The following is a 26,421-nucleotide window of genomic DNA, read 5'->3' on the forward strand; positions in this document are numbered from 1 at the left end:
CTTTAGCACTTCACACAATTTTTTAACTGAAAATGAACAGACAAAGTTGTTAAGAAAAATATTAAAGAGCATCTCAACTTCCTACAGGTCACTTTTAGAGAGTATTTTCCACAAATATCAAAAAATCTGAACTGGATTCGTAATCCATTTGACGAGTCTTTTGTGGCAGAAAAAGAAAACCTTTTTGGCACATGGCAGGCAAATGTTAGACATTCAGTCACATGTCAGATAAACTCCAGTAAACGTTGCTAGTCGCTGCACCGCACCATACTGTGTTGGATTTGAATGTTGTGCAGTATTACATTGCTTATTCATAGTCATAGTATTTTTAAACTTAAAAAACCATTATGGGCCATTGGTTGACGACTGGAAGCATGAAGAACAATGTTGAAATACAAATTAATGAGAAGCATGAAAATCAAAATCATCCCTCAAATTCATCCCTAGATGATCTTCAAAAAACTTGTATGAAAAGGAACAATAAAAAGAGGAAATATAGTGAAGATTATATTAAATTTGGTTTTTTGTTTCTTGGAGATGAGGACTATCCAAGCCCACAATGTGTCATTTGTGGAGAAGTGCTCGACAATTGTAGTTTGAAACCTTCCTTCTTGTCTTGTCATTTAGAAACAAAACATGAAAATTATGCAGAAAAGCCAGTTGATTTTTTTAAGCTTGTTATGTTATGTTATTTTGGTTTTTAGGAGCATTAGCAGCTAAGGCCATATTGCTCCGGGAAATGCGGTGATCATTCCCTGACCTTTCCGCATCCTCCGTATTTGGTGGTGACGGGCTCAAACCCCGGTCTAATCAAGAAGCGTGTGCTACGCACTGCTGCTCCTTCCCACCTGGCTACGGAGGCGCCTATTTACAAGAAATTACAAGAAAGCTAATTACAAGAAATAAAAACATCTAATATTGATTTGCATATATCACTTGGAAATCAAAACAGTGAAAAAGCACTTGAGGCATCGTAATTAGTAAGATATGAAATAGCAAAAGCTGGACAAGCCCATACTCTTGCGGAAAATTTGATTTAATGATGTGCAAAAGCTATTGTCAGGTGTATGTTTGGCGATAATTTGGGGAAGAAATTGGATACGATATCCTGTTCCAATAACACAGTGTCTTGCACAATACATGATATGTCTGAAGATGTTGAATCCATTATTATAGAAAGGGTAAAAAAAAGCACATTTTATGCTTTGCAATTAGATGAGACCACAGATGTTTCCAATCTGGCCATTTTAATTGTATTTGCACACTACTTGAATGAAGGTAAAGTGGAAGAAAATATGCTGTTTTGTCATCCTTTAACAGAGCGTACAACAGGTGAGGACATTTTTAATTTAATTAACTCATATTTTGAAGAAAAACATATTGATTGGACTTTGTGTTGTGGAATTTGTACAGATGAAGCAAAATCAATGCCAGGAAAATTTGTGGGCCTTATTACTTGCATCAAAAATATGTGCTGATATCTCGTGGACACATTGCAGCATTCATAGACAAGTTCTAGCAGTAGTAGTAGTAATAAATAAAAATAAATAAATTTTCTGTTTATACTCTGGGACGACCAAACTGTCAGAGAAGTTTGCATGATAAATTGAATACAAGAAACAGCACCGTATTCAGTAGTCACGGGCTTGAACCCCGGTCACTCAAGGCACGTGCACTTAGGCACCTGCACGCCTGACCACTAGGCTATGGCGGCCTCATAGTAGTAGTAGTGGCATGTGATGCAAGAAAGCAAATGTATGAGCTTATGCAGCTTCAGCCAAAAAAAAAAAAAAAAAAAAAATCACACCATTCCCTCCAAATGCGTGTCCAGTTCCTCCTTAAATTTATTTAACCTATCAACTTCCACAACGACAGATGAAGTTTGTTCCAGCAATTAACCACCCACTGGCTAAAGGCAAATTTCCGCACATCTATTCTACATCTGTCTTTTCTTAATTTGAATTTATGCCCCCTTAGGTTCGTAATCTCAACAAGTGGAAGGAACCCATCAGAATTCAGCCCATTCAAGGCCTTATACACCTCAATCTGAATACCGTGCAAGGGCCTAGTCTCCAGCCACTGCAATTTACAGAACTTAAGCCTCTCGAGATGAATATCTCAACAACTTAAAAGTGTACTTGATGAGGCTGTCAAAATGGTTAACTGTATAAAATCAAGGCCAACAAATTCCAGACTATTCACTTCTTTATGTAAAGAAATCGGCAGTGAGCATGTAACCCTTTTGACACACATGGATATCAGACGGCTGTCACGTGGCAAAGTAATTACACATTTATTTGAATTAAGACCAGAATTAATTCTTTTCTTCGTGGATCATACTTTTCATTTCAGTGGGTGTACAACAGACCAAATATGGCTTCAAAATTTAGCTTATTTGTCAAGATATTTTTTCTCAATTTCTCATTAAAAGGCACAAATACAATGGTTTTCACCGATCAAGACCGAGTGGAAAGCATGATAAAAAAATTAAAATTTTGAGAAGACTTTATTGATAATGGAAAAGGTATTGATAAATTGATAAAGGGTGCTTTAGCACTTTACACAATTTTTTAACTGAAAATGAACCGACTTTGGACAAAGTTGTTAAGAAAAATATTAAAGAGCATCTCAACTTCCTACAGGTTCCACAAATATCAAAAAATCTGAATTGGATTCGTAATCCATTTGACGAGTCTTTTGTGGCAATAGCTGACCTAAAAGTGACAGGAAAAGAAAACCTTTTTGATATATCAACAGCATTTGAACTTCAAAACTTATTCAAGAATGAAAATCTTATAACCTTTTGGCTTGGATTAAAAACAGAATATCCATCACTTAGCCAAAAAGCTGTGAAAATCCTGCTACCATTTTCAACTATGTATATGTGTGATAGAGCTTTTGCAATTTATACCTCATTGAAGTCTTAATACCAGAACAAACTTGATGCAGAACCAGATTTGAGGCTCTGTCTGTCTTCTGTCAAACCAAATATTGCTACTCTTTGTTCGGCAAAAAAACAAACCCAACAATCACATTAAATTTATGATTTATAACTACATATTAATATTTTGTTTAAGGATTTTATTACAAAAAATTAATAAGGTTTCAAATGAAATACAGTTATTTAATACTAAAATTGTTTAATCATCACAAAGTCTTATGGAATATAAGACTTTGTAATGATTAGACAATTTTGGTATTAAATAACTGCATTTCATTTGAAACCTTGTTAATTTTTCGAATGAGATGAAATGCTTGTTCATTTGTAAAAATGTGTAAAATTTGGTGTGTTAATAATAGATGTTTTGTTGATCATTATTGGTGTCCTCATAATTACTCATAAGCTATTGATATATGCATTTTCTCAAAAAAAGAAAAGTAGTAAATGACATTTATTACTCATATCTTGGACGTTCTGATCATACAAAGCAGTGAGATAGCTTGTGGTAAAAGGGTTATAAAAATTATAACTAATAATAAACAAAGATAGAATAAAGTAAAATAAAATTAAATATAAAGTAAAGCATTGCCAACGAACGAAACCACATCTATAATTTCTTATAATTAGTGTACCGTCTTACAGTATATGGTGTTTATGTTTTCCACACTAATTTTTTTTTTCATTCCCAGAGACCATTTTGTACAGGTACTTTATAATAATATTATATTAATACTTAATATCACTTATAAACACAGAGTACTAGAAATATTTTATAATAAAAATTCAGTACTGTACTATTATACGATTTCATAAAATATAGGCTTTGCGATAAAAATATTATACTGAAAGGGGGTTCGCGAGTCAAAAAAGGTTGGGAACCCTACTCTAGCTCAAACAACACACGAGGGGGCACAAATTTAAACTGAAGATGGATGGTTGCAGGATAGATATACAGAAATTTCTCTTCACGCAGGCAGTGATTGGCTGGAACAAACTTCCATCTGGTGTTGTGGAGGTAGATAGAGTTTGAATAAATTTCTGGAAGAATTAGAAAAATTATGAGAAGGGATGGATAAGCAGTGTAGGAAGTTTTTTTTTTTCTGGCTGATGTTGTATATGCTTCATACTACTCCCATTTGTATAGCAGGCTATTCATATGGATTTAAAAGCACTCATTTAAAAGTTTTATATTTACATATATTTTGCTTATCACAACAGCAGAATTTTCTTATATTTAACATTATTAAATTGATGATACAGTAATAATGCCTGTTAAAGCAGATTTCTCATTATAAGCTATACTTGAAATAATGGACCATACTTAAAATCTGAGACTTCCACCATACTTAAAAACTGAGACTTCCAACCTACTTAAAATTGGGAAAAATGCAGCTAGTTCTATTGCTAATTGAAAGTTAAAACTAAGAAGCAAAAAAAAAAAATCCCATACATATAAATATACTGAGGTTGGATAAAGAAGACAAAGAGGCAGAAGTGAGAAGGACGATCTATGTTACAGCACTTCATTTCATTTAAAATTGAAAAATAAATTTTTACACAAGGATTCCTGAGTTGAGATGTATTATGGTTTGGGAAAAAAAATATTATGGTTTGGGAAAAGAAGAAAAAAAAAAAAAAAAAATTTTTTTTTTTTTTTTCCCCAAACCATAATATTTTTGAACATTGTACAGCTTCTTTCAGAAGATGCATAAATTCCAGATATCTCATATAGCCCCAAGGTAGCATTTAAATTCTGCAAAAATTAATGCAATATTTTTTCTTTCATTTAAAGTACTCCAAAATACATACACAGATAATTTTAAATATAACTTACAGTGAGGAAATGCTCCCCTGCGTACTGGTCTGCTTAAATAAGATGCCAAGAACTGGTGACACCGATTAAATTCTTCCTCTAAGCATCGCAGATCTTTCTCACTGGAAGAAATATATAGCTAATCAGAAAATGGCATTCATAAGTTACATATGTCTATAATAGCTTGGTTAAGGGTGTGTCTATCGTTAATTTGTATATGTGAGTTCAAAAAATGATAACCATGATTTCCCATTACAGAGTTTTTGCAAAATATAATATTTTTTTTATGTTTTTAAAATAAGCAAAAATGATAATGCATTTTTTTATTAGGTTAGTGACCAATCATTACTTATACTTTCAATGATTACTTATATTGGTACAACTGCAAAGAAGATCCTTCCAGGAGTTTTCAAAATACACAGCACAAGGTAGTGTTAGTATATAAGTGGATAGCAGATCATTAGGAAGTATCACCATCTGTAATATTTTAATTTATAAAGAACAGTCCCAATAAAATTGTGTTTATTTCTGTGTTTCTAAAGTTTTATAGTGCATTATGGTATTTTCTTGTCTGAACACAGACTATATATATATTCATTATAAGTTTTCATGCACAGGCTTGAAAATGCGCACAGACACTACTCTTTTGATGGCCATTTCAAAAGTTAAGAAACATTGATATTTTGACTTCTATAATTGCATAACTTCTATAAACTAAGTTGCTCAGTTCACCAATTCTAGAATGGAAAATAACAGCTTATTTATATAAAAAATTTACTATACCAAAACTAGATTAGAGTTAAGATTATATACAAGGTAAATTTTCCTGAAAAGAAATAAGAATTTTCTATTTCAGAAACATGCAACCTGACAAAATACGTACTTAGCTTTGTGTATTCCTGCTTGCCAATGACGTTGAAAGGCTAGAGCAATGTTCAAAACCCGATAAACACCTTCTCTTAAGAAAAACAATTTAGGATTTAGAAGGCAACGTTCATGTAATCGGAAGAGGTAATTCTTATGAACCAGAATAACTTGATCTAAATCAGTAGCTTTATCCAATTCCTGTTCAACTTCAAGTCCAGTACTGTGCAAAATCTACAAAAGAGTGAAAAAAATTAACTTATGGCATATTAAATTTAACATATGGCTAGCTAATTGTATTCTTTTAATCATAATGCAATGGGACTGAGAGCAGAAAGGTAACTGCTTTCTCTCTCTCTCTCTCTCTCTTTTTTTTTTTTTTTTTTCGTTGATGTTTATTACCAGAGAAATTAAGCATGTTATTTTCATTTAAACTTCACTTTCAGTCATGGTTCTATTCAAAGAGAGCACTAAACAGCAGTTTTTCTGATGAGCTGATAATAATGAAATGTCATTTTACTTCTATATACAGAAATTACTAACAACTGCAAAAACAAAAATATAATAAATAACCAAATGAACACATCAAGAATAACTGAAATCTAAACATTCAATATCAGTTCCTATTTCAATGATGTCTATTTCTGCTAAATGCCACTTACTTTTCTGACAGAACCTCAATTGTCAATTACCTCAACCACCCAAATTATTTAAGCTATGATTCCTTTCACATTAAAGATAGTATTTGTGAATATGCCTGCGCTGATATTCCTTGTCAAACACTTTCTTATCCTGAATCTCCTTTGGCTTAAAATCTCTTTACCCCATTCTGTCAAATTCATCTGTCACCTCTATCAAACTTCATCATCATTAGCCAATGGTAATTTTCCTTGGTGATCTTAATGTTTCACAACTCCACCTAGCTTTCTATTTACACAGACACAGCTGGTTGAGATGTTGAGTCTTTTGCAGTTACTTTACACAATTTGTGAATTTACCTATCAGGCAAACCTAAACACACACCCAACACTCTTAATTATTTCTTCACTAACAACCCTTCAAAGTATAGTCAATATTAGCAGTCCTCTAAGGAACCTCAGAGCATAAATTGGTGATGGTCTCTTCTTCGATGGAGTTTCTCTCTCTCTCTCTCTCTCTCTCTCTCTCTCTCTCTCTCTCTCTCTCGTGGACACTCTCAGCCTCGTGTTGTCTGACACTATAAGAATGCAAAATGGGATCATCTGAGTGATTTCTATTCCTCTTTTCCATGATTAGATTACTGTTTTAAATCTTCCAATTCTAATTTTTACATGATATCATGTCAGTGAAATTATTCTTGTAGGAATGAAATTCTTTATTCTGCATTCCACACTAAAGTCTCATACTTTATCTAAACCTTGGTTTTACAATAAATGTGTCATGGCTGTTCAAGATAAGATAAGAAAAGAACTTTTTTTCGTATCTAAACTAAAGCTTGTTAAAGTTGTAAAACAATTCAAACTAAATTTTGAAGAGGCTAAGAGTAGAAACCTGTTTCTTGTCCAAATGGTATTTGAGCTTTCTGGCCTCTTATCAAACATACTGGCTGCAGCTTCTGTCCATCTATACTTCACATCTATTATAATCCTCTATTCTATTTCATACTCAGCCAAGGATAAATCTGACTTATCAGCATCCTAATGTTATTCTAAATCTTTTATCAACAACCTTGGTAAATCACCTCCTACTATACCAAATGCACTCCAGTCAATGCTTCTCATAATCTGACAAGAAGGATGTAAGAATTCTGAACAATCTTGATGCCAAGAAAGTTCTAGGTGGTCCGAATGGCATCTCTCTCTCTCTCTCTCTCTCTACTTGATCTCAAAAACTGTGCTCTGAACTTGCTCCTCTTTTGTGCTGCCTTTTTAGACTTCTTATTTCACTAGTGTTTTTCCTTCTGCAGTAATATGCTTGTGTTCTTAAATGTAACTTAACAGCTTCTAAATTTTTCTATATATTCCTAGCATATAGACAAACATATATATATAGAGTTTTAACCTGATAGTGGTAGCATGGAAGCCTACCTCTGAGAGGCCTATCTGCAAAATATTTACAGTGTATTAATTTCAGTTTGATATTAATAATACATGTGCATCTGTTATTTTATATTTGTGTACTGACAGTTTTACAAACTTGAAAATAGAAGTGTAATAGTCTTGCATTTATATTTTATGTTTATAGTTTTTTTATTTTATTCCAACTGAATTTATCAATTCAGTTGGTAAAAAATAAAAGTTCTAGAGCCATCTTCTAGATTATAATGTTCAAGGTAAGCATAAACAATATGACATTTTTAAATTTAAATTTTTCATAAAAATAAATAATTACATTTTAATGAGTATTGCAATTCATTAGGAAATAGGCAAGCAGCATAAAAAAAAAAAACCTGGTGGGCTTGTTAGATCTTATCACCATCTTTTTTTTACAATCAAAACCACCATCACTGTCCAGTTATTCTACATATTCAGTAAGTTTTAAATTTGGATTATATATATTGAACTCATTAGGTTATTAACTGTGCATTTGTTTTTTATACTTAATTAGTTTAGGCTTGTTACAAGGCAGAGTAGCGACTCAGAAGCCTATGGCAGATATAAGTTAATCTGTAATCAGGTCACAAAGGAGGTTCGGCAGGCGAAGGCAGATTACGAGAAATCCTTGGCAAAAGATGCTAAGAAAAACAGCAAGGATTTCTTTACTTATATAAACTCTAAAAGGAAGGGGATGAATCAGATTGGTCCACTTGACATCGATGGTTCGACTGTTGATGATCCTGCTCAGATAGCAAACAAACTGAATGAGTATTTTGCATCTACATTCACACGTGAGGAATTATTAAGGTTTGAAAATGACAGAAGGTTATCAAATTGTAGCAGGATACTTAATGATTTTGTAATAACTGAGAGCAAAGTGGAAGAGAAATTGTTGAAGTTAAACGTAAGAAAAGCACCTGGGGTGGATGGGATCTATCCAGTTATATTAAAGGAGGTGGCAAAGCAACTAAGCAAACCCTTAGCCATAATTATGAGAGCGTCCTTGGACTCAGGGGAGGTTCCCACGGACTGGAGATGTGCAAATGTATCCCCAATTCACAAAGGGGGATCCGAAGGGTGACACAAGTAATTACAGACCAGTTAGTTTAACTTCTGTTCCTGGTAAAATAATGGAGTCACTGGTTAAAGATACATTGCAGGATCATCTAGACAAGACTGCAGCAATAATTCAGACACAGCATGGGTTTGTTAAGGAAAAGTCTTGTCTGACAAATTTGATAGGATATTATGATGTGGTTACAAAGGAACTGGATGCAAAAAATAATTTTGATATCATATATTTGGATTTCAGGAAAGCTTTTGACACTGTTGTGCATGGAAGACTATTGTACAAATTGGAGCAGAATGGTATTAAGGGTAAGTTGCTACAATGGATAAAAGGATGGTTAAGTGGGAGAAGACAGAGGGTGGTAATCAATGGGTGTTGCTCTTCTTGGACTAATGTTATTAGTGGGGTCCCACAGGGTTCGGTGTTAGGTCCACTGTTGTTTTGTATATTTATCAATGATATTGATGAAGGTATATCAGGCTTAATGTCGAAGTTTGCAGATGATACAAAGGTTGGCAGGGTTGTTAATGACAGTAATGGCAGTGTGCTACTGCAACAGGATCTGGATAATTTGGGCAGATGGGTTAAGAAGTAGCAACTGAAGTTTAACCTTGACAAATGCAAAGTACTGCATATGGGTAGAAGTAACCCCAGAGAAACGTACCAACTGTGTGGTACTACACTTAAGGTGGTAGAAAATGAAAAAGACCTGGGAGTAATTGTGCAGGCAGATATGAAGTTTTCTGGGCAATGCAGACAGGCTGCCAGGGCAGGTCATGGGGTTTTGTCAATGATATATAGGAATTTTGCTAGCAGGGAAAAGGAGGTGATTATCCCTCTGTATAAGGCAATGGTCAGGCCATGGCTTGAGTACTGCGTACAAGTCTGGAGGCCTCATTTTAGGAAGGATGTAGATTTACTTGAGCGTGTACAGAGAAGGGCAACAAGATTGGTGAGGGGAATGAAGGGATCCTCTTATCAAGAGAGGCTTAAGTTCTGCAAATTGCAGTGGCTGGAGACAAGGCACCTGCGCGGTGATCTGATTGAGGTGTATAAGGCCTTGAATGGGTTCAGCACGCTGAATTCTGATGGGATCCTTCCACTTGTTCAGATTATGAACCTAAGGGGGCATAAATTCAAATTAAGAAAGGACAGATGTAGAATAGATGTGCGGAAATTAGCCTTTAGCCAGTGGGTGGTTAATTGCTGGAACAAACTTCCATCTGTCGTTGTGGAAGTTGATATGTTGAATAAATTTAAGGAGGAACTGGACAGGCATTTGGAGGGAATGGTGTGATTTTTTTTTGGCTGATGCTGCATAAGCTCATACACTTGCTTTCTTGCATCACATGCCACTACTACTACTACAAAGACAACTTAGTTGATTTCAATCCTTCTAAAACTCAGTCATGCTTTATATCTCACAAAAAGGATTCTTCTGCTCCTATGCTTACCTTTGGTGACATTCCTATTTCTAGGCAAGATGATATATCTCTTTTGGGATTACCCTGTCTTCTGATGGAATTTATATTTGGGTGACACTCAAGTCAAGTGGACCTAATTTTGGCAAAGTCCGGACAGTCTGTGACAGCCAAATCCTCTGCTTGCACCTTCACAATGGTGGGACTGTTAGTAATCCTGGGTATAACCCTCATGTGCAAGCACACTGTGGGGGCCACCCAGGTGTGAACCAACATAAGCAGGGGTCCAGGTGTGGCACTCACACCACAGAGGAATGCCACCCCTCTGTGTTACCAGGTAATACTAGGTGGTAGATGTCTTTCTCATTAACTGGTGCAATACCACCACTTTGCTTATTGGAGGCTTGAAGTGGTGGAACCCATGTTTAGTCTCCAGAACAAAGTTCCAGTCAACTCTCCCCCATCTCTTCCATCATGCAGTATGATTGATGTCTTTTGAGGTTATGATGAACGCCATGGTGAGATCCAAACTTCCTTACATTTTAAGGGTATGGAAGGAAAGACTGGGGCAAGCAGAAGATTTAAAGTTTTTGATATTTCCATTTCTGTTATATTTATGATAATTTCGTACAATTTTTTCAGCTGTTTTCAGGTGTTAACATATATTAATAGATTCTCTCTCTCTCACCTTTGTGTATGCATTGTTAACTAGTACACAGCCTTGTCTATAGTACAGTTTTATATTCATGTTGAGCTTAATCATCACTAATACTGTAATATCAACATAGCGCTATAACAGCAACTATAAAAATTATATTATCTAAAATTTACTTTATAACCAAATTTATGAACTGCATTCTAGATTGTAATACTTGTACAATTCTATAAAATTAGATATAGCTGTTCAAATTAAATGCTATTTCATGACTGATTTAATATATACAAGAAGGTTATATAACAGTTATGCATGTAAAAGAATAATTTTACTGCTCATTTACAATGCAGTTTTATAACATTTTAAGAATGATACTGTTAAGGACAAAAAATTTCATACCCTAGTCATAATATATGCATGAAAACTGTTGATAAAATGTAGCAATCTCATCCTTAGGATATACATTGCATGGATTTTCTGCTGTAATGGTAACTGGTCATCAACATGTGGCTGTTTTTTTATGGAAAAAGTCTTATTGATATTCCTTGTTAATTCTGGAAGGAAAAAATGAGGTTAAAATAGATCATGAAAATAGATCTGGAAAGTTAAAATAGATAATGAAAATTATTTTTAAAATGAAAAACATTTCCCTTAAAAGCGTTTAAAACAAAATATCTACTAAACTCTCCACTTGGGAGTTATAATACAGTTAATGCCATATGACCTCAGAGAAATAAGATGTTTGTGGGGACTATCTTGTTTTTTCATGTGTTTTTACAAATGTCTTAATTTCTTTTCAACTCTGAATTTTGTGGAGAAACTATACAATTCATAACACACAGGGGAATTAAGGGCAATCAAATGAGCAATAAGAGTCAAATACATATTGCTATTTAAGAAAAGTTCATTCTTATATTTATATACTATTTGGATAATTCAGACATCTAATCCAAAACTCTGGTGTGGGCTGGAAGATCACTAACAAAGTCCATATAAGCATGAACTCAAAAAACTATCTTGCTGAGTAACCTTAAGCTGCTTGAGATTTTTTGGGCTATCAACGCCAATTACTATTTTCTTTGATTATTTAAATATGATAATTTAGACTCAGGAAAAATTCTATCTCCATTTATCCAACTATATTACACCAATTCAACATTTATTCCATATAGTAGAAACCACTCTTTTATCTTCAAATGTCATGCGGATCAACTCACTGCTGTTAGAATCTGCAGAATATGGAAGGTGGCCAAAGTCTTTTTAGGGGTAGTTGAAATGGCACTTACACAGCTGGAAGTGATTTAACAAAATGAAATAATTTTGGAGTCCTGCAAAAAACTAGAACAGAGGTCCTAACTGCAAGTAGGAGAACAGAGAAATGAACTTTGGTTTATATTTTTTATAATGACCACATGAACATTAAGATAGTTTATTCAGTTAATAACTAAATTCTTATGCATTAAGTTGATGTTTCAGGAACCTTGCCGGTACCTATCACACCATATATTGACAACAGCCAATATATGGTCTGATGATGGGTACCGACAAGGTTCCCAAAACATCACTTTAATGTATGTCTACTGTGCACTCTCGGAATGCACAGTAGGGATTCACACACTTGGCAAGCAGGGACCCGACGGCAGCCAATACATGGTCTGATGTTGGGTACTAGCAAGGTTCCCGAAACCTCACTTTAATGTATATGAATCTAGTTATTAACTGAATAAACTATCTTAATATTCACATGATATAAGAGTGGTCATTACTAAAAGTATAATTCTATGCAATATCACCATGTAATGTCCGCCCCAGCTATATTAGAATCTTTGTTTGCTTTGGGTCTTACTTCAGATTCTAATTGGACTTGGAGAATCATAGCCTTAGTCGCCCTTGCACCATAAAACCAAAATCAAATCAAAATCAGGTTCTAGGCATTTTCTGGCGATTGGTAGAATTTTAGCTTGTTATTAGTTTCTCTGATGTTCGGCCACTAAGCAAGTTGATCTTCTCAAGATGACATCACATTGGTCACCAGTCTGGCTGAAAGACTATATGGACTGCTGGATTATTTGCAGTTGTAGGCTGGTCTGTCAGCTCGGCTGTAGAAGTAGTAGGCCTATATGGGTGAGGAAGGGGTTGGAAACAAAATGCCTACTGGGATAGACAGTTTGGGACTAGTGCTAGCATGTCTCCTCCCTCTCTATTGATGTGAAGCTAAAATTTTAGGTCATTTCAAATTGAAGGTGTGATTTCCATGGTTAAACCAAGGCAACAGAAACTAGAGGAAGCCATCCCTATCCCTTGCCACTGATTAGCACTAGTGCCAAAAGAGGACTAACTGTTCTAATAACATCCCACTACTTCCACAGACAAGCTAACAGACTGACAACAGACAGTCCAGCAGTTTACACAATTTCCCCCAAACATACTGCTAACCAACACACTGCCTCACATCAAAACCTGAGTCAAATAGTTCATTTTTCCATATTCCTGCTTATGGTAAGGAGTTCTACTCTAGGTTTTCAGGACTCTAGAATAATTTAACTGTGTTTATAGTCACCAATACCTAGAAAGTTCTAGTTAATGATTCATTTATTAAATATCTCTAAAGATCTTAAACAGATAGATTGTAACTGTAAGGTTCTTGATTTCCATATCACAGTGTTTAAATTTGTTGTTGTCTGCATGGGTAGCACAGTGGTATCGTCACCTTCCTTCCCTACACTGGGTGAAAAAAGCCCGGGGTTCGAATACCGTCGATGACGCAAGGAACTTTAATGGGCTTTTTTCACTCCGTGGCTGAGTTAGTCGGTCTCTGGCACAGATAGCAAGGTCCCCCCCCCAAAAAAAAAAACTGGGGTTTTTTTCATCCAGCAAAACAGGTAAATCGACCACAGAACACACACAATTTACAGACATAATACATATATGGGTATTATGTCTGTTGGGTATTTGCAGTTGTAGGCTGGTCTGTCAGCTCGGCTGTAGAAGTAGTAGGCCTATATGGGTGAGGAAGGGGTTGGAAACAAAATGCCTACTGGGATAGACAGTTTGGGACTAGTATAAGGGATATAAGAAATTACGGGAGTCCCTAACATAATAATTTGAATTGGTTTAAATTTGTTTTAAAGTTAAAAATTTTATGGTTAATATTGTACAGCATTTGTCACATAAATACATTCCCTAACTTATAGATACGAGGTAAAGTGTTTGATTTTAACAGTTTCTAAGATACTTTAAGCCCCAAGGTAGACAAAACTCAGCCTGTGTTCTTTTCCTATAAAATAGAGAAATTCAGCTCTCTGAATAACTTGAGGTTAGGTTACCACCTCTCTCTCTCTCAGTAGATCCATAAACATAGCAAACTTTTATTTAGTAACTACACGAAGCAGGTTTTTTTCAACCTATTCTCGAGTTATTCCATAAACTTTATTTTACTTTATTACTTTATTTTACCATAAACCCTATTTTACTCACAAAAAAAAGAAAAAGAAAAAGATTTTCAATCATTTAATCAAAAATTAATTTTTTTTGCTTTGCTTCTGTTTATGATCTGAAGCTCAGATTTCATTGTTTTGTATTTGTACAGTAGACAGGATGAAAACATAAAAATCGAATATTAGAATATTAATAACAAACACTCACCTGAGAAGCGCAACTCATCAAGTGCATATTTTGCACACTTTATCTGAAGTAGAAAACTAAATACTTTATGGTAGAGTTCTTGGGAAGACGAATTTAGAACAACGTCCACAGGCCAAGGAACCTAAACACAATTTCTGATATTAATGTAGGGATGATCAAATAATATGATTTCTGTAAATAATTCCAAACTGTTGCACTTAATAATAGTTCACATATAAAACAAAGACAAATTTAAGTGTTACTATATAGTGTTATTGAAGAATGGAAGATGATAATTCACCAGGATGTTCCCCACATAAAAATATATGTAAAAGCCTGGAGGAAGTTTTTGATTTAAGCACTATTTGGTAAAATTTATACTACATATATTAATATATATATATAATAATAAAATAACACTATTATACCACATAAATATTGTTAACAAATTTATTAAACTCATATACTCAAGTTTATTAAACTCATATATAATGCAAGCTTCTTACTTCCCGCACTGTAATACAAAGAACAAAAGACTTGCCTCATGCAGGGCTATATAAAGAGTAGTAGTAGCTATAGTAATGGCAAACGATGCAAGAAAGCAAGCTTATATAGCATCAGCCAAAAAAAAAAAAGAAGACACCTACACAGTTCACCCATCCATACCCTCCAAGAATTTGCCTAGTTCTTCCTTGAATTTATTTGAACAATCCACTTCCACAACAACAGATGAGAGCCTGTTCCAACAATCAACCATCAACTTGCTGAAGGCAATTTCATATCTGACTGCACAATTACCCCCAGGTCTTTTTCCTTTTCCGCTACCCTGAGTGTAGTTTCTTACACAGTTGATAAGTTACTCTGGGGTTACTGCTACCCATATGTAGTACCTTGCATTTGTCCATGTTAAAATTCAACTGCCATTTCTCAGCTTATCAACCCAATTTTTCTAGATCTTGTTGCAGTAGCTCACCCTAATGACTGTCATTAACCACCCTGTCAAGTTTTGTGTCACTTGCAAACTTAGACATTAAGCCTGATATACCTTCATCAATATAACAGATAAATATTGAAAACAACAATGGGTCCCAGGGAACAACACTGAACCCCAGGGAACTCCACTAATAACATCAGTCCACAAAGAGCAGTGTCCATAGAGAACTAGGTAAGATACGGTTTGAGGTTATTAAAGCCAGATGGACAAATGTTGAATATGTCCTTATGGCAAAAGTCGAATGCAGCGAGCTGGTTCCAAGCTAAAGACTTGAGCCAGGTATTCTGTATTAGAAAATGGCTAAAGAGTTGAGCCAGGTATTCTGTATTAGAAAATGGCTAAAGAGTTGAGCCAGGTATTCTGTATTAGAAAATGGCTAAAGAGTTGAGCTGGGTATTTTGTATTGAAGAAGGACTAAAGACTCGAGCTGGGTATTATATTATAAGCGCTGTTATCAAGTTACGCATCTTCAACAACCTAGTTTCTATTAGTGAAGGTGTTTGCATGAATTGCTGTCATTTTTTTTTACAAAGATAATGTAATGAATTTACATTATCTTTGTAAAATGCCTAAAAACAATAAAAACATTGCTAAATTCCCTGTTTGGCACCTACCAACATTTAGAAATCTCAACAAATGCTGGAATGTTTCTTTCAAATTAGTAATAATAAATAAATTTTCTCTTTATATTCACAGATAACCACATAGATCAGAAGAGCTCACAAGACAGAGAGAACACAAGGATGTAACTGTATTTAGAAGTCATGCAGGCTTGAACTATGGTCACTCTAGTGCATGCAAATCAGTACCTTCATGCTCAACAATCACTTGGCTATGGCAGCCATAAAAAAAAAAAAAATCTTGTTTACACTCTGGCTTGACCACTAAGTCAGATGGTTTTTTGGTCTTTGGTTTTTTTTTATTGCACAAAAATGACTACAGTTATAATGTGCCACACTAGGTCAGAGATGTTTACAATTAATTATTCTGATAATGAATACAACTATTAACTGCATTTAGCTTGAACCACAGTCCACTCAAATGCATGTGCATTACTGACACTCACACTTGTGCAGGTAGTTAATGTATATCTTATAACATGCAGGAAAATTATGTACATTATTATAGAATGCAATAAATCAGTGGTACACAAACTATGGCCAATGTTCACCATCACTTAACTCAAAGAACCTTAAAATGATTTACAATTTTCAGTCTGTTTTACTAAGTTAAACCTCATCATTCATTCAAACCTATAATTTGAATTGCATTCTTTTTATGTATATACTGTAATTTTATTTATTCTCTTTTTAAATGAGAATTTAATGATACAATACTAAACTTTTTTCAGAATGATTTTACAATCAAAAAAGAAGTAAAATTGTTCAAAAGGAAAAATTAAATGCAAATAAAAACATTAGACATTTTTATTGTTAGAGAATACCCTGCATATCCATCCAATGAATTTTATCAAGTGAAGAGAAATATCCAGTGCATTTTCTTATTGATCAATGAGCCACTTAGCTGTAAATTAATTCTTTTTTTTTTTTTTTTGACATATCCGACAAGAAAGAAAGTGGCCAATATTAAAAATTATAACATATAAAGGGCCTGTTTATAACTTCACTGCAAGTTGGATTTAAATAACAAGTACATGGAAAAAAATGTTTTGCCCAAGGGTGGCAAAAAAAAAAAAAAAAATTGGATATTAATTTGAGAGATATAAGAATGTGGCTGTAAGATGAAATAGCAACAATTCAAGGGAAAAATTTGCAGAAGTCAAAAGGGGATAAATAAATTCTTATTAAATTTGCTAATTCTGATGAGGAATTCAAAAAATATTTCTGTGCTGTAACAGAAATGAACAGCATTAAGAAATGGCAATACAATAGGACACTGAATGAACAGAACATTTCCATTTCTTCAAAATATGCAGTATGACTGGAAAGGGAGAAGTCTATAACCGATTGAATTTAGTCATCAACATATTTATTAAAGTTTACTGTTTCAAAATTCAATCATATTCATATTCTGTTTGATTATATGTATTCTCTTTGTATTCCATTTTTATAAAATAAATGTCGATGCAAATGAAAAAGATCAAATAAAAATGAGAATTCCTAATACTATCCAAATTAGCAGATGTTGCTGGATTGTGAATAAATTTGCTTGTTTTCATGAATTACGACTTGAAAATATTTACATAATTATAACCCCCCCCTTTAATTCAAATCAGTGAGGTTTCACTATATTTAAAAATAAAAAAATTTTCAACTAATGTACTCTTTTTGATCTCATTTTTCTCTTTGTAGCTGAAGTGAAGGTCATATTTTAAAAGGTGTGTCAGAAGGTGAGGGCCTTTAAAGTATGAGCTACTTGGACTAAAAACAATTTGAAAAAAGGAATCGAAAACAAAGGAGGAATCAACAATTGTGTCACTGTGTCAACTGCAGTTAGCAGCTTCTTCCACTTGCACCCTAAAACTCTAAATTAGAAAGCCAGAATGGTTGCCATGCTGGGTCAGGATAAATGCATGTGTGGAGAAGGTTATACTACTCCTCAGATGGTTATATACAGTGCTTTTTTTGGGACAGTATGCAACGGTACAGTGTACCGGCACCTTTATGAACAGTGACGTGTGACATTTGGATGCAGTGCACTCGAAATTTGTAATATATCCGTAAATTTTTTTTTCACATGTTTACCTACTATTCAAATAAACTTAAAATTTTTTAACTAAATTTGCATTTTTCACTGTCTATTGTTAAGATATTTTCTATATAAAACTATATAACCATTTTTATAATTCTAAATTACTCAGTCAGGCCTCTGTTTAATGAAGTCCTTTTATAGCAAATTATTCTGACTTCCCCTTTGAAGTTACATTTAAAATAGTTTCTGTTGAGCGAAGAAAATTTTCACATAGCGAACGGATTAGAAGGGAATTAACTCGGTACACACTGTTCGCATTTCTGGCCTTCAGGCAATGCACGAATTAAGAGAGCTAAAGGGATTACCATTCTACAACTTAGCGGTACCTGGTAAAACCTATCCGACCAACTGTCCCACATGTGGAGAAGTCGCGCTGGTCAACAGTGAGCAGATCAAGGGGTATTCCCAATGGGATCTGGTCCACCTACTGCAGTAGCATCCAAACTTTTCCTGTACAGGGGCCTTATTCAAAAGAAATTCAAAGCTAGATTTCTTTACTGTGTTACATTTTCCATATCTTGTTGCATGTAAAAGTAAAATTGAAAATATTTGAAAATTTTATTAAGTGCAATACACAATTACATTTACTGAACAAAACATTTAATGAGAAAAATTTTTTGATAATTAACAAAATTTAAAATGCTGTTTTAGTTCACTTTCCGGGCAGGTTGGACACCGCTGTGAATCAACTGTAAGCACCCCATTCGAGAATTAGGAGAGCCTGATTTTCTTTTACCCCCACAAATAATCATCTGTAGTTTTGCAGAAGCGCGTTATCGACATTTTTCTATAAATTTTCCCTATCTCTGTTTACATGGTCACAGTCCCTGAATATCCGAATGACACTGACATTTCGGACAGTTTCAAAAAAAAATTCAAATTTAAGAACTAGTGACAATACCGATGACGAGAGAAGGAAAACAAGAACAATGAAGGTATTAATCCTTCTAAACAAGAATTGTTGGCATTTGGTGAAAATGAAGTTAGAAAACTGTCAATTACAGTTAAATGAAAGGGATATAATTTGTGGATTTCGGGAATACTTAATTGAAAAGATGGTTTCGGAAGAATTGAAGCATTTGATGAACGCTCTGAGTACGATACCAATTTCATCGAGTGAATGTGAACAAGAATTTTCACAAATGAATCTGATCGCCAGCCCAACCACAGCTTCGTTGATGACAAAACTGTTTCTTAAAATTGTAGGTCCACCACTGACACATTTCAATCCAGCAAAATATGTTGATTTGTGGCTGCTTCGGAAACGTCATAAGCAAGAGACACACAGAGGAAGAAAAAAAGTCAGCAAGGGGAAGAGAACTTAATAAAAATTTGGAATATTCTACAAAAACTTTTATGAAATTATTTTTACTTATGTTATTTAGTTGTACTTATTATTTTTAGGGTCCGTAGTCTAACGAAGGACTCTTATAATGTCCCTCAGTTGTCCGTCTGTCACAGCATTGTATCTCTGGAACCACTCAACCTATTGACTTGAAATTTTGCATGGGTTTGTACATCATGTGAGCCATGATGTCCCCCATCCCCATTTCTCAAAATTTGTTTGAGAAATGGGGGGGGATGTTTTCGACAATCTATAGCTTATTATACACTGTTGGAAAGAACTCAACGAGTAGGTTTAAAATATAATTTTGAAATTAAAAATGGCGGCGCCAGACAGTAAAATGTAATTTTCGTGTCCCCCCCTCTTTTTCCGTCGCTAATGGAGCTAAAAATTTAAAAATCACATTAGCTATGTGTTATTCGATGCTTATCATGGGAAAACTATTCCGATTCAAATCTGTTTTCGTAGTTTTTTTGGCGCATCAGCTTCTGTGGCCATAATGCACCTCCCAAGGTTTTCGCAGTACTTTGATCCAAGCCCGAGGCGGGATTTGAACCCGCGACCTTTGGGTTGCCAGGTAGGCACTTTACCCACCCGGCTAGCCCGGTCGGCATTCAAATCTGTCATTTACTTTTTTTGTTAAAATTAAAAAAAACAATTTTTTATTGCACTTTGATAGCGCGCTTGTTTGTACTAAGTAACTCTCCTTTTTGGTGACAAAAAGTTTGCTAAATAGTTAGTTAATAATTCTATAAAGGTCATTTATAAATTTTGCGACGAAAAGTATTTTTTAACAATTTTCAAAGCTGGAGTTGTCCCGACAATGAAGTACTCAGAGAGTGTGTTGAGGCAGTGGTGGTGGGAAAGTGCCTGCGTGGAGTCTTGCACAGCCCTCACCTGCCAGTCTCCATTCCCCCCAAGACTTTAATCGCTTCTCCAGGAAGAAGTTGGAGTCGCTTCTCCCAACCTTGCCATTCACAATAACCGGAAAGCCTCAAATAGACAACGCATTTATTAGTTCCTCAGTTTTGGGCAAAGCTGGGGTACTAGAAACTTTTTTTTCAGTTACAATAAAGCTTCTATTTGAGATACTACACTAACGACTATTCGTGATTAAGGACCCTTCATCCAGAGTGCACAGCACTCACCAGTTGACCGATTTATTTACTTATTTTACTCACATTTTACTTATTTTTGTATAAACGTGAATAAATTTAAGCTTAATAAACTGTGTTAATATACTAAATTTGTTGTTCTTATTCCAAAAACTTTACTACTAAAGTAACAATATCAATAAAAAAAAAAAATTTTAGAGTACTTTTCATATCCTTTTAATTTTCAATTTTTCCTGATAGCAAAGAATAAGTACTGGCACCTATTTTTTTACAAAAAAAGCAATGGTTATATACATATTAGGATCAACATAATCCTATATGTTGATCCTAATTGTAGAAGTGGCAGCTCAGATGAAGAGTCTTCAGGAATTGAGGTTATTATCTGATTATTTTAATCAGTTTTCTTGGGAATATTATGGTGTTTGACAGTGAATACCAAGTGCTATATTATTGTGCATTTTCTGTTTTTGTAAACTACTGCATTATTGATTGGCGCAATATTTGTTCCTCAAAAATCAGGGATATATTCAAATTAAATTTAGTTTATTGAACCCTTAAAATGAGCAAACAACAAGGGAAGAGAAAGCTAATAGCACTCCAAATCATGAATTTAATAACTGGGAAGATGAAATTTCTCTTTACTATATTGGTAGAGGGATGATCAGTACATCTTGTTTATATACATGTGCCAATAATCACAAGTAATGCGCTCTTTTTGAGCACATTAGTTGTGATTATTGGCACATATATATAAACATATAGTTGTGATAATCAATGTCAGGTAAATAATCTTACAAAATTATGCAGTGAATATGCATAAAAAAATTTTTGAATATTAATAAATAGAAGATTTTTTCAAAAAACAAAAAAAAAAAAACTACGTATGCTTGTCTGTGCTAGAAACATCTATACACATATAAGCAGACAAAGTGTTTATAGTGAAAAACAAGCAATTTTCAAAAAGAAGCAAAGAATTAATCAAACCTAATAATTCGAGTCAGTTGGGTTATTCTGTATAAGTACCAGAAAGAAGCTAGATATCTCACTCTTAAGAGAAAGCATTATGCAGCAGGTTTAAAACAGTGTAAATCTGCAATAAAATCAAAAGTTATGCACTGGAGTGTCTTTTTCAACCATAATGAATGAATCCATGAACAGTTTTGACACTGCATAACTATGCATTTTTAGTAGTGCAGTCAACTGTAATGCCCAAATAACTGAATAACTTAATGTGTGAATCACTTTGTGAAACAACAAAGGTATTAATTTGTTTGAAATATTAAAATTTTGTTTGGAAAGAAACCAAACCTTTCCTTTCTGCACTAAAAGATTACAACAAGCTTTGATTTTAAGTCTATGAATAAACCATACTAAAATACTGTTGTATCATTCACCAATAATTTTTGTGTGAAAAGAAAGTTTAGAAATTAATTTTATCATGGAAATCCATTTACTGGTGCTCTTTGACTGTGAAGTCTAGAGTAAAATATGTCATGCTTGCATGAGCAAGGCTGGTTGGTTAAGGGTCCTTTGGTGTGCACTAATTAATGCTCTAAGCCTGTCAATAAATTTCAATATATCTATAATTCAAAGTATTTTTGTTTACTGCAGCCTCCAGGGTTTCCCCTATTGCCGCAATGATTCTTGTAGGTTTTTTAAGCCGGCGAGTGTGTGTATGGGGAGGTTTTTGTTTGAGTGTTTGTTTTGTTGAGTGTTGTATGCCGGCACCTGGAGACTTTGCAGCCAGGAGGCAAGAACAGATATATCTTGCGTCCTGACTCCCGTCCCTAGCCACGTGGAGGCGCTCCAGGGAGTCTGGTTATCACAAAAGGAGGTTCTTGAACCTCTATATGTTTATACAATAATATTAAAATAGAGATAAATATAGCAATAAAAGAGTAAATCATCAAGTGTGGATAGTTGGTTTAGTTGAGTGGGGATCAATTAATGGAGTGAATGTTTCTAGTGTGTTTTACATACAATATGGTAATAATTTAAAATAAGTTAAGTTTCGTCAGGAGATTAAAGCATAGCGTGTGGATGAATTTAGATTTAGTTAAGGGGAGCAGTAAAGTAGTGGGTGTTTCTAGTGAGTTTAGCATGTTCAATGTTTAGGTTGTCCAATGATCTATACCAAATATTGGCCCTTGTAGGGGCCCATCCTGCCAGAAGAGGGCACGGCGTAACAATCAATTCCATGCACCTGCGGCAGCCACGACGGAGCCGCGGCGACAGACACAAACCAGTGCACCACAACCGCGGCACCCCCGGAGCCACAGCAAACCTGAACAAAAGTGAACACTTCTAAGTTAGTAATTACTACAATTTTACAGTTGACAATATAAATACTTGGCAAAACAGCCACTGTCGCAACAACACTACGGCCAAAGACACAACCAGTGTCCTTAACCACAGCGCTACCGCAACAGCAACTTAACAGTTCTAAGGTAGTTAAGAATATCTTATAATTATCATAGCTATACAGTTCACAGTTATCTTTGCTCGTCCTACAGGGTTTAATTTCATCTTGAGGGGAAGCACCGCATTCAAGACACACATTCTTGCAGGGCTCAATCCTGTCCTAGAGTGTGTGGAGATGAGTTCATTGTGTGTTTTGCGAGTAGAAGGACGGACAAGCCAGTGTGGCAGGGTAGTTAACGGGAAACATGATTATTGCCAGTGGCTTCGACCCAGTCCTGTAGGGCTATAACCAAGTGAAATTCTCGATTGCTCAGCTTCTCGTAGATCTCGGTCCTGTCCTATGAAGGTAGGGTCCTCACTAATAAATAAAAAAAAAAAAAAAAAAAAAAAAAACGCACATACTGAAGACACTATGTGGCCTATGACATCGACCCAGTTCTTTAGGGCATGTTCAGTGTTAGTCACTAATTTCAAGGAAGCTACATCACAGTTATGTGTGCTCCGCTGCTCCTAAGCTGTGGGATGTCTTGTTCTTGAGTCCTTACTTTTGCTTCTTATTCAGTTCAGTATAATTGTGCTTCCGTTCTGCGTTACTTCCTATTTTCTTGTTCTGTTGAGTCCCTTCCACTTCATTCCTTCTTTTCATTTTCCCATTTACCTACTGTCTCTCTGTGCTTCCTGCTGGAGGGCCGCCCTTCGCCTGAATAATTTTCCTTCAAAAGCTGAAAGAAGTTTGAGCGATTCTGCCCCAGCTATCAGTTGTGGGAATTCTCCAGCGTTAGTTACGTTAGTCCCCAATAGCAGGGGATGTCTCAGATCTGTGTAGAGGTAACAGTCAAGTATGAGGTGTTTCACTGTTTCTTCTTCGCCGCATTGACAAAGGGGGGAGAGAGTTAGGCCTAATTTGTGGAGTTTGGAGTTGAGACTACCATGTCCTGTGATTAGAAAAGTAGTATGCATGCTTGGTGTCCACCAGTTCCTGGATTTGTCTCGCAGATATATTTGTGGGAAGAAGGTGAAGGTGTCTCTTCCCTTAGTTGTTGTTTGCCAGATATCCTGCCATTTTGTGCCTATGTCCCTATAAATTCTTGCTTTGTTTTCTTTTATACTTTGGTTGGTGTCGTTGGCAATTCCTCCCAGCGTAGCCTGTATGCCTAGCCGTTGGTTGTGTGCCAGGTAGTGGTAGATTACATCAAAGTATACGGGTGGTCTCCCGCACAGTACCTGGAGGGCCTCAGTAGAAATTGTCCTGCATGCTCTGCAGGTTGCCAGGAGAAAGACTCTTTGTGACTGCAATAAGTATTTTTTGCAAGCCGAGTTCAGTGCTCTGTAACCCCAGGCCCCGGCTCCATAGCAGACAATGGGAATGTACAAGCAGGAGTAGTATAGGCTTAGTGTGGAGGATTTAATTCCCCATATGGCTTTTGTGATGTTAATGAGCCATCCTGCTATTTTCCTGATTGATTTGACGATATGCCTGATGTGTGGCAGAAAGGATAGCTTGTCATCTATCCAGATGCCCAGGTATTTATGCTGACGCACTAGTTCAATTCTTTGACCTTCTAATTTAATATTTGGTGGTCTATTGAGGTCGAGGTGGCCTTTGAGAAGGATTTGCTTGGTCTTTGGTATTGATATTATCAACTTATGAGTGTTGCTCCATGTGTAAAGTTCCTGCAGGATTGTGTTTGTTTTATCCTCGAGTTCCTTGCGTGAGTTTCCTGGGATTACCAGGGCGAGATCGTCCGCGTATGCGATGGGTATAATCTCTCCATGTGGTAGATTTAGCCACCCGTCCAGCACCATATTCCAGCACAGGGGTCCCAGGACTGAACCCTGCGGGCATCCTCTTGTTATCTTTCGCATAACTGAGCAACAGCCCGAGGAGACTACTGCGCGCCGGTCTTGAAAGTAACTGTCCATAAGCTTGTAGATTGGAGCTGATACCCCAGCCTCTCGGAACCTCGCAAGGGCACTCGGCCACCATAGTGTATCGAATGCCCCTTTGAAGTCCACGAAGAGGCCGAGGACATATTTGTGGTTATAATTTTTAATTGTTGTTAGCATAAGGTTAATTGCATCTGTGGTGCACTTGTGTGGAGTGAAGCCTAGTTGCCCGTTTGAATTTAGTGCCTTTGAGTTATAGTAGTTTCTGAGTCTTTGGGCCAGGAGTTTTTCCAGCACTTTCCCAAGGAAGGGTAACAGTGCTATTGGTCGATATGACGTGGCCTGGTTTGTCGGTTTTTCTGGGGACTTTAATATAATTTTCAGGTTGGCTGTTTTCCAAGCTGTAGGGAAGGTGCCAGCTACAAGACAGGAGTTATAAAGGTTTCTCAGCATATCTGGGCAGGTTTTCCATACCCTTTTTATTATGGAGACCTCAATCAGGTCTATTCCAGGGCTTTTACCATCCTTTAAGGATGTGATCGCAGCTTCTATTTCCTGTTCTGTAAACGGTGCCTCTTCTGCCACTGCAGTATATGTCAGGTGCTGAATCCTAATGTTTGTCTGTTCCAGGTTTTCTGGTACAGTTATATCTTGGTATATAATTTCATCTAATATGGTGTCCATAGTTGCACTCCAGGAGAGTGTTTCCGTTGTGTCAGGCTTTACTATTGATGCTAATGGGGTTGTTGGATGTAGCTTATTGATAAGTAGTTTGTACGGTAAGCCCCAAGGATCTTTTCCCAGTGTTCTTTGAATTAGTCTGTCCCATGCTAGTTTTTTCTCCTTTTGAATGTTATTGAAATAATTGTTCCTAGCTGTTTTGTACGTTTCATATAGAGTGGCCAGTTCCGCTTGATTGTGGTTGTTTCTTTTTGCCTTTTGGAATTCCTTCCTAGCCTTTCTTAGTTCCCTCCTTAGTGTTGCAAGTGCTGGGGTCCACCAGGGGACTGTTCTGGGCTTCCTTTGTTTGAGTGGGAAGGTTTTGTTAGCCGCCTCTTTAATAGTATCTGTGATATTCTGCTGGAGCTTGTTCACATCCCCATTTTGTTGTTCCAGTTGCTCCCTGGTAAGATCTATTAGATTCCTGTCAAAGTGTTCCCAGTTTGCGTTTTTAGTTTTGTACCTTGGGGTGTCGTAGTTCCTGCGGAAGGTTGGTGTTGTAGGCAATGTGGCTATCGTGAAGGTAATGGGGTTGTGATCACTGGTTGTCCATGATGGATGTACTGTCCAGTTTGTTAGATTATATGTAAAGAACCTGTTTGTCATGGTGACATCAATATAAGATAGTGCACATGGACAAACAAATGTTGGTGGATGACCTTTTGTATTGTGTACCTTTATGCTGTTTGCATGGATAAATTCCTCTAGGAGTTCTCCTTTGAGGTTTGTTGTGGGGCTGTTCCACAGGGTAGATGCTGCATTGGA

General features: G+C 35.7%; 1 protein-coding gene across 1 annotated transcript in view; it reads right to left on the reverse strand.

Annotated features, from left to right (window-relative positions):
• The window catches only part of LOC150075287 (gamma-tubulin complex component 5-like), a 51,526-nt gene that overhangs the window by 11,833 nt on the left and 13,272 nt on the right, over positions 1 to 26,421 (reverse strand). The window contains exons 4-7 of the mRNA XM_090388432.1: positions 14,484 to 14,604; positions 11,238 to 11,392; positions 5,638 to 5,852; positions 4,776 to 4,876 (exon numbers count right to left, since the gene is read on the reverse strand). Of these exons, the coding sequence (XP_090244558.1) occupies positions 4,776 to 4,876; positions 5,638 to 5,852; positions 11,238 to 11,392; positions 14,484 to 14,604 (592 nt within the window). The remainder of the gene's footprint in view (positions 1 to 4,775; positions 4,877 to 5,637; positions 5,853 to 11,237; positions 11,393 to 14,483; positions 14,605 to 26,421) is intronic.

Source organism: Mastigoproctus giganteus, chromosome 14 (assembly GCF_048544385.1).
Source record: "Mastigoproctus giganteus isolate SK-2022 chromosome 14, ASM4854438v1, whole genome shotgun sequence".
NCBI classification, from domain to species: Eukaryota; Metazoa; Arthropoda; class Arachnida; order Uropygi; family Thelyphonidae; genus Mastigoproctus; species Mastigoproctus giganteus.